At 38.7% G+C, this 12,925-nt stretch overlaps 1 protein-coding gene across 1 annotated transcript; it reads left to right on the plus strand.

Annotated features, from left to right (window-relative positions):
- Positions 1 to 502: 502 nt before the first annotated feature.
- On the plus strand, positions 503 to 12,505 carry cercam (cerebral endothelial cell adhesion molecule). Its single transcript, XM_044173284.1, has 12 exons — positions 503 to 944; positions 1,949 to 2,059; positions 2,843 to 2,960; positions 3,141 to 3,275; positions 3,617 to 3,821; positions 3,960 to 4,079; positions 4,319 to 4,395; positions 4,798 to 4,904; positions 5,751 to 5,883; positions 6,864 to 6,991; positions 7,543 to 7,746; positions 9,913 to 12,505. Exons 1-12 carry the CDS (start codon positions 742 to 744, stop codon positions 10,145 to 10,147), a joined length of 1,776 nt encoding a protein of 591 aa, XP_044029219.1. The 5' UTR covers positions 503 to 741; the 3' UTR covers positions 10,148 to 12,505.
- The last annotated feature ends 420 nt before the right edge of the window (positions 12,506 to 12,925 follow it).

Raw genomic sequence — 12,925 nt, forward strand, 5'->3', positions numbered from 1 at the left:
AACTAACATATACTGATGTAGTGTACATTTTAAACCTTCATTTGCTACATTTCAGACTACATCTTTATCCAATATCTCTCTTACATATTATATTATATCGCATAACATGAAATGCACATGCTTAATGTGTATATAATAATGTTAATCTGAATGTTTATAAAGAGTTTCCCCTCGGGGATGAATAAAGTATTTCTGATTCTGATCATTTTTCTGTTGATTTACGAACTATGATAAAAATGTAACAGGGAGAAAAGAGCTGAAGTAGCCAACTATTACTGACACAAAGTAACAATGTAGCATCACTTGAAATCGTTACTGTAAATGCATTTATTGATATTTGACACATTTACAAGTTATTTAGCCTGCGGTATCAAATGATAAACTGATTTATGCGTTTAGAGGTTTTTCTGACTGGATGTTAGCTGCTGAACGTCATAGCCTCCCCACTGTGTCACCATTGTCTACAGAGATTTACGAAGCACTACAATTTGGCCAAATCACGCCTTCATCTTTGGATAACGTTGTCAGACTTTTCTTGTGCCACAGGCCTAAAGCGGAAGTTGTAATGTAACCCTCTCTCTGACTGGGTTTGGATTTGTTCTTGGAAAAAGCGAGCCAGCCTATACACCAAGTAGGGGGGTTGAAAACTTGGGAAAACCCTGTTTTTTTTCTTGGACTTGCTGACGCGTCCAAGCGGCTACGTGCTGTGCGCCGCGGATTGATACCCTCGCAGCTTAAACCATGTTACTTCACTTTCTAGTTTTAGGGGCCTTGGTTTTCCAGGCTGAATGTTACTTTTCGGAGGAAAAGTATCCGGAGGAGTCGAAAATGCAGCCTCCTACGGTTGTTGTCGCTATCATAGCCAGAAACACCGCTCACTCCCTGCCGTACTACCTCGGAGCTCTGGAGAGACTCAACTACCCCAAAGATCGCATCTCTGTGTGGTGGGTTTCCTGCATGGATTCTGTGCACTGCACGCACTGCCAGGCTGTTTGTACAGGACTCTCCTTTTTATCCGACTATAGCAGCCGTTCAAAAGGTCAATGGCATTTAAATTAGTTTGTGAAAGCAGCAGCGTCCTACCCCTCCCCTGTTCCTTCTGTGCCTTTCACAGCCCAGGCTGCCTTTCACTCCAACACATTCATTTCCTACTGTGGATTGCGGGACATTTTATGTTCTGTTATGTAATGTAATGTTTGTTCTAACTGCTTTTAGCAACGATGAAATGTGTCTAACACTAATGATTAAAACTCACAAACTGAACTGTCCTCCAAGGGTTTTAGCAGTATATGCCTCTGTGGGGTACTTTGGTGTAGTTTATGTGTCATAAAGTAACCCTGATCTCATTTAAAATCTATTGTGCTTGTACATTTAAAGTTTGCCTTGATGTACCTGGATCTAAGAAGAAAGATGAACTGTTGCCGGGTTTCCTAACAGCACAAAATAGAGCTGTGATAATCATATAACACCAGCTATGGAGAATAATGATGTAGTAAAAATGTGATGTTATGTGGTTTGTATAAAGGTGATAATGATACTATAGGTGGTGTGTAATTCAAGTACACTTTTCAGGTAGAGTGGGGATATTGAAAAAAAATCCTATCACAGAATATGAAATTTTATATCACAATATCAAGTAAATTGTCTACAAATTGATTGAGAAATAGCTAATGGATGAAATAACTGTGTCTGATAAGAGTGTCTGTTTTCAGCTAATCCAGCAAATGAAATATCTGACCAATCAAAATACTTCATCTCATTCATGCAAAAATCATATACAGTAAATATCCAGTATTGGAATTTACCACAGTATAAATAGTATTGTAAAATCTCTAACAGCTGAAACATTTACATTACATTGACTCAGGGTATATATCATCATATCAGATCTTCATCACTTTTGATGATGTGCATTTACTTTATACTCTGCTTTCTTTGTGCTTCTCAGGGCAGCCACGGATCACAACACAGATAACACCACAGCCATACTGAAAGAGTGGCTTACTGTCATGCAGAAATTCTACCATTATGTTGAGTGGAGACCAATGGACCAGCCCACGTAAGTCCAAATATATTTAATGTATTGAACTTTATTTACAGTAGTGATCTGGGTAAATAAACACCCTGTCCTGATCCTGTAGGTCATGTGTAGATCGAAGCGAAACCTTCTCAGGACACTTCAGTAGGTGCATTAATGTGAAGGAAAAGAAAGGAGTAAGCCTACTTCCTTTGTTTAATTTTATCAGGATCACAATCAAAGATTCCTTAAAGCGTCATTCTGTTGGTGATAAGTTGAATTTATCAACTGGGCGTAACCAGATAAATTTGCAATTGGTCCAAGTCAAAACTGCACTTTAAGCACCGATCTTGCTCACGCACTCTCACTCTTTTTTTTTTTTTTGTTTATTAACACACCTTTATAGCCTCTACGTCTGTAGTTCACCTATTAGTCGTGGTGGAGCCACTGTATTGCCTAAAGATCATTTTTCACTTTGCTTGTCCATATGCGTAACTCCGTGTGGACATCTGTCTGAGTTGAAGAAGCCATTAGTGGAAATTATCAGTGCATGTCAGTTACACAGTCTAACTGAACTCTGCTAATCTGCTAACAGGAACTGAACTGAAACTGTCAGTCTAGCCGTTGTTTAAGCTGTTTATAGACATATACAGTGTTAACCGCATATAGAATTTATTTGGGTGATCCACCCAAATAGATAATTTATTTAGGAAAGGTATTTAGCTAGAAACCTTTCAGCCTAATCCAATTAGTTGTAAAATATGAGATATGGTAAATCAGTACAACAATATATTATAATGTCTGTATTGTTTCTCTCTGTCTTAGGTCTTATGCAGGAGAGTTGGGTCCTAAGCATTGGCCCAACAGCAGATATGAGTATGTGATGAAGCTGAAGCAGGCAGCACTCAACTTCGCCAGGAAACGCTGGGCCGATTACATCCTGGTACATAATAAAATAATCTCTCTTGTGACAGCAGTGTAAGATTTATATCAGATCCCTTCCTTGATTTATCTGATGAGATGCGTTGTTGCGTCGTTTCATCCAAGAAAACGATTGTTCCAGAGACATGACACCACAGTCACTCTCCTATTCTTCTCTCTTTCCTCTGTCTCTCTGTTTCAGTATGCTGACACAGACAACATCCTCACCAACCCAGACACCCTCAACCTGCTGATAGCAGAGAACAAGTCAGTCATCGCTCCCATGCTAGACTCTCAGGGAGCGTATTCCAACTACTGGTGCGGTATCACTCCGCAGGTGAGTGTGAACTTGATAGTGATCAATCGTCTGCTGGAAGGGAACAAAAAACTGTGTTAAGGACAAGTCAGCCATTACTTTTGGGTTGGACACATGGGCAGCACACAAAAGTGACTAGAAAATAACCTCTTTATATCAAGATTCCTCCTACACATGCATATCTGCTACTTGCATAAACCTGTAAATATTTGTTTTAAAATAAATATGATTTCTTGATTGTATAACTTTGCTCCCAGAAAAGTGACAGAACAGAGATTATGTTATGTTCAAAGGAACCATACTTTTTTATATTTCTGTATGTTCCTACTCTTACTGTATTTCCTAATCCATCTCTCTCTCAGGGATATTACCGTCGAACAGCAGAGTATTTCCCCACCCGTCACCGCCACAGACTGGGCTGCTTCCCTGTGCCCATGGTCCACTCCACCATGCTGCTGGATTTAAGGAAGGAGGGCATGAAGAAACTGGCCTTCTTCCCTCCACACGAGGACTACTCGTGGCCCTACGACGACATCATTGTGTTCGCCTTCTCCTGCCGGGCTGCAGGTTTGTTAACGCTTGCTTGTGGTTATGTTTTTGTAATCACATCCACTTAAAGATGAGGGAGAAAAAGAAAAGTAATTAAGTTTACTCAAATAGCTCATTCATTCATTCATTGACTGATTCATCTTTGATGCTATTCAGAGATACAGATGTACCTGTGTAACAAGGAGCGCTATGGCTACCTGAACGTGCCGGCCAAACCTCACCACACCTTGGAAGACGATCGCCTCAACTTTGTCCATGTCCATCTTGAGTCCATGAGTAAGAACAGACTGTATTCACCATTTGTTAACATTAATAAAGACAAATACAGACGCGAATAAGAAAGCAAACTGATACACAAACTGAAAAATATATGAAAAGCAACAAACAGCATTCATTTGTTAATCCTTGTCTTATCAACCATGTCGTGCAAGTTCATCATGTTGTATTGGTTCAGCTTTCTTTTTTATTAAATTATGTTCTTCTCTTCTAACTTGTGTTCCCTCTTTGTCAAACAGTTGATGGTCCTCCAATGCACCACTCACGCTACATCCATATGTTCCCCAAACAGAGAGACCTCATGGGCTTTGATGAGGTAAAAGAAACCCCATTGTTTTTCTGTACCTGGTACACTGTACCCTAACTTCTTAACTTTTAAGTCTAAAATGATTATAACAAGGCTATCTTCTATTATCTATTTATCCTGATTCTTAAATGGTATTAATCAAAATGCTGGTGTTATGCCTGTGTTGACATCTGCTTTTAATTCCATTTTTTAAACACACACAATGGGCTACAAAATAATGAGCATAAAGGAATTCAACTCTTTTTAGGCTTTTTAGGCTCATGAAGCACGTTACTTTCTTTAAGTTTTCATCTGAAGCAATGCAGTTTAAGACTTGTTCACAGAAGTCAAAGGTGGGAGGTAATTGATATACATTTCAGGTATGACATGCAGTTTACAGAGTTAAATGACCATTTGTCCTCCTCTCTTCAGATATATCTGATTAATCTGCGACGCCGTTCTGACCGTAGAGACCGGATGCTGTTCTCTCTGAATGAGCTGGAGGTTGACGTCAAGGTGGTGGACGCTGTGGATGGAAAGTGAGTGCACTCTCTCAGGGAAAGACTCAACATAGTGAGAGCGCTCAACTGGCTTAGATGTAAAGTGTGTTTTGAGTGTTTCTATGAGAGAGAGAGAGAGAAAAATCAATACCAAAATTGCAGATACTGACAGAAAATGTAGATTGGAGAATGGTCGGTGAGAAGGAAAGAACATTCCCTACAGAAATGCACTGATAAATCAGCTCATCTGGTCTGGTTTACTGGGTTCTCCCATAGTATCCTGATATTTTTGGCAAATTCTGAATAATGGCAACTGGAACATATCAAGGTTAATATCCTTTAATCTGCATTGTTCCTCCTGAATCCAAGTCATTGACACTTCCCCATTTAGTTCCTTTTTTTTTGTTTTGCTGTTTGCTTGCCTCTTTCCCTCCTCCTGCCTCTGCCTCTGTTTACTTGTATTATCTGTCTCAAGAGATGTAACAATTTGTTCATTCAGCTCATGGTTCATGATTTTACTGTATGCTCATGGTTTATTGCTAATCACATTTTGAGAAAAATCTGAATGAAGACATTTATGACAGAAAAAATCTGTTTTTACTATACTATATACTGTACATGTGCACAACCAGGGAGTTTTCTCATTATGCAGGTATTATTAAAAGAGAAAAAAATGTGCAACATTAAACCATACACCTCCATCTGGAGATACTAATTGTGGTGTTGTACATGGTGGAGCATGTTTCTTTTCGGTGTAAAATGAGAGACAAAGCTCTCTATAATGTCAACACTGAGATCCCTTTGGGAAACAGTGTGCAGGCAACAGTGGTCTGTGGAAATATGTAAACATAATAATATAATAACTGTGTGTGTGCGTGTGCGCAGTGCACTGAACAGCAGTGACATTAAGATCCTGGGTGTCGACCTGCTGCCAGGCTACTATGACCCGTTCTCTGGACGCACCCTGACCAAAGGAGAGGTGGGCTGCTTCCTCAGCCACTACTTCATCTGGAAGGAGGTGAGAAGACACACACATTACACATAAAAGTCTTTATTGCTTGACTGAATAATTAACACGTTACATCATATTATGATAATTAACATGTTACATCAAATTATTCATACCTCCATTACTGCTGTGCAATATCTTAATAATCTCAATAAGCTACACTACAACTCGACAGTACATGCACCACTACTTATTATATTATTACATTGTATTATTATACTGTATTATCATCATCAACTGGTAAACCCACTTGGCACTTCACACTTATTTTATTTTATACTTATACCCACCTGGTACTTAATTTATTTTCTGACCTGTTTTTTATAGTGTATTGTATTATATTTTTTGCTAGTACTTTCTCCTGTGTGCACTGACGTAAAGGCGAGCTGCTGTAACAAAGAGTTTCCCTTTGGGGATCAATAAAGTATTTCTAAATCTGATCTTGTTTATTTTCTTATTAAAAACAACAATTCACCCAGCCAGGCTAGTTGTTTCCCCCTGTTTTTGTGCTAAGTCAAGCTAAGGTAACTGGCCGCTGGCTGTACCCTTATCAGTGACCTGTTGGGGCCCCTAGTCAAAAGTTCCTAGGGGGCCCCTCCAACCAGCGTTGATCACCATTCTGTTATAAATAATCTGACACCAGATTATTGTCACACTTAGCTAGCCAATTAGTTAAGGCTAGACTAAATGACAGCATTCAGTTATTTACTGTTATACTTAATCGTCATTAGCTGCTCCACTTACCACTGTCTTGCTTTTTTCCCACATCTTCTTTTTTCACTTCCAGACGGAAAACTCCTCTTCATTTTCCTTCATTGACTTTTAATTCAAACTTTGAGAATGTTCTCACCCCTCTTTGTCACTGTCCCATATTTTCTTTCTCTGTCAATTTAGTATTTTAATAACAAAATCTTGAATGTTTCTTTCTTTGTATTCCTTAACCATCTCTTGGTCATTCTGAAACAAATGTTTTCCCCTCTTCTCCTCAGATGGTGGACATGCAGATGGATAAGGCGCTGATCTTTGAAGACGACGTTCGTTTCCAGGCCAACTTCAAACGGCGGGTCCTCAGACTGATGGAGGAGGTGGAGCAGGTGGAGCTGGACTGGGATATCATGTAAGATGCACACATTTTATTCACATGGTTCTTGTTTTAGTAGGGGTTAGGTTAAAGGGTGAGGCTGGTTAAGTCAATTTCAGTGTCAAAAGTATGTTGTGCGTATATGTGTTGAGGAACAGGGTTAGAAGTCAGAGGAAAAATTCAAGTCCAGGAATGTAATGCACATCACTCATTTGTGTGTCAGTGTTACTGGGATTAAGGTTTCCAGAGGACATAGAAACAAATGTTTTTAATTGAAATCATACTGAAATGATTAGACAAAACTTCAGACACACGATGAAGTCATTTTGAAAGTATGTATCACCAGGACGATAAGAAATGTACCAGCTTCTTTTTTGTGATTCCCATAACTGTCTGGAAATGGTTAGACACACATGCAGAACCAATGCTGCAAAAAAAGAAAATGCTTCGAATATGATTTCCAACCCATTTGGCAACAATGAACAGCAACATTACAACAACAGATTTCAGTACTCAGATGTTTTGGACTTTGCCTCTTTTGTTCTTCATACTCTTTTTTTTCTCATTATGGTTTAATGTTGCTACAGATACTTCGGCAGGAAGCAGGTGAATCCTGGAAAGGAGGAGGCGGTGGAGAACGTTCGCAACTTGGTAATGGCCGACTACTCGTACTGGACTCTGTCCTATGCCATCTCCCTGCAGGGAGCCCAAAAACTGCTCAACGCTGAGCCACTGTCCAAGATGCTGCCTGTTGATGAATTCCTCCCTATCATGTATGACAAACATCCCAAGTATGTATAACAGCACTGACTCCACCAGCAGAAATGTGCACATTTGTTGAACCTATGCATGCACACTTCATACTTTTCTTGTTTTAATCTTTGATCCTGATGAAAATTTTGGTGAAATTATGTAGTTGTTTCTTATCAATCATTTTCACAATCAGTGACTTCTGTGATAGAACTTGTCTTTCAGCACTCTACAACCTCCCTCTGCTGCCAGACCTATAAAGCTAAAACTGACCTCATAATTGCTAAAAACAGCCTTCCCTATAGTCGCCTAAACTTGTGTGCACGCTATAGTTAAGTCTGTGGTTTACTTCTACAAGTTTCTTTGAAAAGAAGGTCAGTTCTGGCCATGATCTCTATTCTTGTCAGTTTAATATGTAGTGCTTGTCAGGCTGAATTTAAACACCACATTTCAAAGTAGGTCTTCAATCTTTCTGAACATTTTTCTTTCAATGATGTACAGGTTTCATGGCAGCGTCTCTTTCTGGGATTGATTGTTTGGATTGTCTGGGATTCAGATGTGCTTGTGGCAGACTTGTGCTGAACTTAACATTTCTTTTAACGTTTTTAGCCACGCTATTGGTATGGCTTGAGGGATGGGAAAATTGGCTGGTCTGACGGTTGGTCCACCACGTTGGTCCACCACGTTGGTCCACCACGTTGGTCCACCACGTTGGTCCACCACGTTGGTCCAGACTGAAATATCTCAGCAACTATTGGATGGATTGCTGTGAAATTCTGTACAGACAGTCGTCGTACCCAGAGGATGAATCCCAACAATTTTGGTGACCCCCTGACATTTTCTTTAGCGCTACCATGAGGTTTACATTTTTGTTTTTTTGTGAAATGTCAACCATTATTGGATGGATTGCCATGAACTCTGGTGCCGACATTCATGCTCCCCTCAGGATGGATTTTAATAACTTTGGTTATGATCCCTTAACTTTTCATTTAACGCCATCATCAGGTCAAAATTTGAATATGTCCAATACTTCAGCCATCAACTAATAACATTCCCATCAGCATCGGCTGTACCTCTTGTTTAGTGCTAATCAGCAAATGTTAGCATGCTAACACGCTAAGCTAAGACAGTGAATATGGTAAACAAAATATCTGCTAAACATTAGCATTTTAGCATTATCAGTGTGCCATGTTAGCATGCCAACATTAGCATTTTTCTCAAAGCACCGCTGTACAGCCTCACAGAGCTGCTAGCATGGCTGTAGACTCTTGTTTACTTTCTCTTACTCATGTTGGTGACAGGTGGTCCAGCAAAGGTTGTCTCAAAACAGCAACATTTAGGTCCTCCCACCAGTCCAAAAATTCCTCTGCTCTTCTTTCTCTTCCCTCACTAATTCCTCCTCTATCCCATAACCCCCTTAACTCACACACAATGGTCGTTGATGTCATTTGTGGTTGTTGTTTGTTTGTGGTTTATTACAAAGACATTGTGACGTGCATTAATTGTGTCATCTATGAAAAACACTGCAGTTTTATAAAATACACACTTCACCTAATTTATTGGCAGCATCTATATGCAACCCTGACCCCATTTCTGACCCTAATATCCCTGACATCAGCCTTAACCAAATTACTTCTCTCATCATCCCACAGTTCTGATCTAGCAGAGTAACTGAGACACATATGAGCTCACTGTAAGAGATGAAATGCACCTTGTGCTGAAGGGCCTGAAAACCAGAAGGCTTGGCAGTGTCTGTGTGCTCCATCATGTGTGGAAAACTGGCTTATAGCCAACCCACTTTCTCTATTCTCTCTCTCTCTTTCTCTCTCACCTCTCTGATTCTAATCCGACATGCTTGACTACTCCGCTAAGAATGCACAACGACCGCACACCACACATTGGTCCTGCTGTCGCCCTTCATGCTAAGAGTAACTGAACTGTCTTTGAAAATCAGCCTCTGTCTCCATCTCTTGTCAAATCAGTGTATTCCAAATAAATCACAAAATATCACAGATATCAATAATTAACACTGAATTGTAGGAAAACTTGCTAAAAGTGCACTGATATTTAATGTTTAATGCAGTTTGTTTTCCATACTATTATTAGGAGTTATAATTTTTTTTATTGTGACATACTAAATATATGTTAAAGTCTCAAATGAATCAAATCACATCGATATCATCTGTATCACTGTTCTCTCTCTGCAGTGAGGACTACAAGTCCCATTTCCCCAACAGAAACTTACAAGCCTACAGTACACGCCCCCTTCTGGTCCAGCCGTGTCACTACGCCGGTGATGCCCAGTGGGTGAGCGACACGGAGACGTCGACTCTGTGGGACGATGACTCTGTACGCACCGATTGGAGGGGTTCCCACAAGACCCTGAAAGGGGCCGCGCCTCCACCCGACATGCTGTCAGCTGCCTACAGGGATGAACTTTAGTGTAGAGCTGTGGAGAACCTGCAGGTCAAAAGGCCATGAGTTCAAAAAGACAGACGCTGAGAGGAGAAAGTGTTCTCAGATGTAATTTCAGTCATGCCACTGACATGCTCAGTGTCATTTAAACAGTACTTTGTTTTTTTTTTCAAAGCATGTTAGCAAGTGTATAGTACAAGACAATTTTTGGGGGGGAAACAATATAAGGGACAGTGTTAATTGAGGCTGTTTGTAAAGTAAAACAATGGGTGTTTTATTACTTGTACAGATGTATTAGCACAACTGATTTTCTTGAGAACAATCCATCCTTTAGATATTTTTATTTACTTTATTCAGACATTTTTAATATTGTGAGAGTTTATACAGTTTGTGTGCCTGATGTCAAGAGCATTTTGTTTGAATGTATGCTTGTGCTGGTGTGTGATGATTGCATGTTTCTAATGCTATTTAGACAGCTTTTAAAAGGAAACCGGAGAGGCGGCTTTACAAGGACTTTTGTTATTCTGTTGAGTACTGACTGAGGCTCCAGTAGCTGCACTGTTTACAACTCCTGGTAAGTCCGGACAAAAGTCTGATATAATTATTGCTATGCTATTATTTCTTTGTTTTGGTATATGTGTCTGTCTATCCATTTTTTGTCCATGTCTTCCATCGGGACTGTTAACGGATACAATTGTATTGTATTGTAACACAAAACTGACCCTAGTTAATATTTCCTTTGGCTGCATTAATAATTTTAAAGCTGATGTACCTCATGGTTTCTAGGGACAGTATAAGACTTTTTCAGTGGTACCAGATTGTATTCAGGAAGTACTTCATTAGTGAAACTAACACATTGAATGTTTGCATTTGTATAATTTAAGCTTTTTTGACTCAATAGACTACCTTCTACTCTATGGCTGCGTTTTAATAGTTTCTACATTTCACACTGAGCCACAGAAATTGGATTTCAAGGTCAGATTTTGTATAATATTTACTAAGCACTCCCAGTTCTGCTGCGATTAGGTCATCTCTTCCACTCTGGCTTTTTAATTTTATGTTTTCGGAAGTATCAAACTGTGTTTATATAGACTTAGAAATGATATAATATAATCCATTATTCTTGAAATAAAAGCACACAATATTTGGACTTAGACGTATCTGACATTACTCTAAAGTATTGTAAAACGCAGTTAACAAAACCTTAAAAATGTTTCATATCATCTCAGCTTAACAGTAACCAGAAACAAAGTGGTTTCAGGCTGTTTGAATTGACAGTACATATGCTTGGCACTATGTTACTGTACAATTACTTGAAAAATCAGTTGACACATTTAATGTTTTATCATATATGGTGACTAATTTAAACATGCTCCCTTGAAATAAACAAGTAATTTTGGGAGTGCTCAAATATCTGTATAAAATCAGTGCATCATAGTCCATCTGGTGGACAGTTCTCCCCAAAAATCAAAAATACATATTTTTCCTCTTACCTGTAGTGCTGTTTATCCATCTAGATTGTTTTGGTGTGAGTTGCAGAGTTTTGGAGATGTCGGCCGCAGAGATATCTGCCTTCTCTCGAATATAATGGAATTGGATGGCACTCGGCTTGTGGTGCTCAAAGCACCAAAAATATACATTTGAAAAACTCAACAGCAATGTCTCTTTCCAGAAATCATTCCCCGGTTACTCAAGATAATCCACAGACTTTGTTGTGAGCAGTTTCATGTAGGGACTATCGGTAGAAATAAAATACTTCCTATTTGCTGCTACTTTTGAGAACAACCAGCTACTTTCCTGTGCTACATCTTATGTTAAAAAATGTCCCCATATGTGTAGTAGATGTCTGTAAAAGCCATATTAAAACACAGCCTTTAATAACCTTTTTTGTAACATTACTGGGATCCTTAAATCTAGGAATGTGTTGACACTTCTCTGCACAGGGTTGCAGTGCAAGTAACTGATGTTGTAATTCTGATGTCCCTCATGGATTTAGATTACGATGACCACGTTACACTAAACTTATATTACATTCATCTGTCTTCAGAAGTATTTATGATGGTCTGAGTTCATGTATTCATTTTCTATTTGTTATTATGAGTGTTGCTTTTCCTTCGTATGTCTTAATTTATTTGTCGATTCTTTCTTGTTGTGGTTGATGGATGAGACACACAAAATTATGTAAAGCAAGCAATCAAAGTGCAATGGCTTTTCTGCCAAAATCCTCTCTTTCAAATGTCTTTGAGAAATACATTTGTATTCAGATGTTATAAAACATGATGTTAGGAAAACTGTATAGCACACTGTTTTTACACTTTTTTTTATTGACTGAATGAGATTATGCATTTTGTTAGTTAATAAACCAAACTTTCTGTGGACAGAGAAGTATCTAAGTATATGGTAATTTTAAAAAAGGACTACCAGATGTTGTACTGGCAAAAATCCACCACAAGAGGGTATAATATAATTTTTATGCACTAACCAGGTGAACCAGGCATGTAGTATTCCCTGGATTTCATGAAAGTCTTTAGACAGTTGCAGGTTTCCATTTGTGACTGGAATTTGTATTATTTTTAAATTTTCTTATTTTGTTGACTCTAAAAATGGACCCACATGGAAACAAAACAAGATACTTTTGCATATTTATTGTTTCATTGGCAAACTTTCATAATAATGACAATCTCTTTAATCCTTTTTACGCTTTAACATCAAAAATCAATCTCAGTCAATTAATTTACAAAGATATTTTAGGAGTTAAGGAGATATTGTAAAAAATAAGGGGTCTAAAAACCAATCCAAAAGCAA

Source organism: Siniperca chuatsi, linkage group LG18, assembly GCF_020085105.1.
Source record: "Siniperca chuatsi isolate FFG_IHB_CAS linkage group LG18, ASM2008510v1, whole genome shotgun sequence".
Taxonomy (NCBI): Eukaryota; Metazoa; Chordata; class Actinopteri; order Centrarchiformes; family Sinipercidae; genus Siniperca; species Siniperca chuatsi.

What these genes read in the sequence shown, in the direction of transcription:
- cercam (XM_044173284.1), top strand. Translation starts at nt 742, where the DNA reads ATGTTACTTCACTTTCTAGTTTTAGGGGCCTTGGTTTTCCAGGCTGAA. An exon ending in AAAGATCGCATCTCTGTGTG is followed by an intron (nt 945 to 1,948) that starts GTGGGTTTCCTG and finishes TGTGCTTCTCAG; the next exon opens with GGCAGCCACGGATCACAACA. An exon ending in TGTCCATCTTGAGTCCATGA is followed by an intron (nt 4,080 to 4,318) that starts GTAAGAACAGAC and finishes TTTGTCAAACAG; the next exon opens with TTGATGGTCCTCCAATGCAC.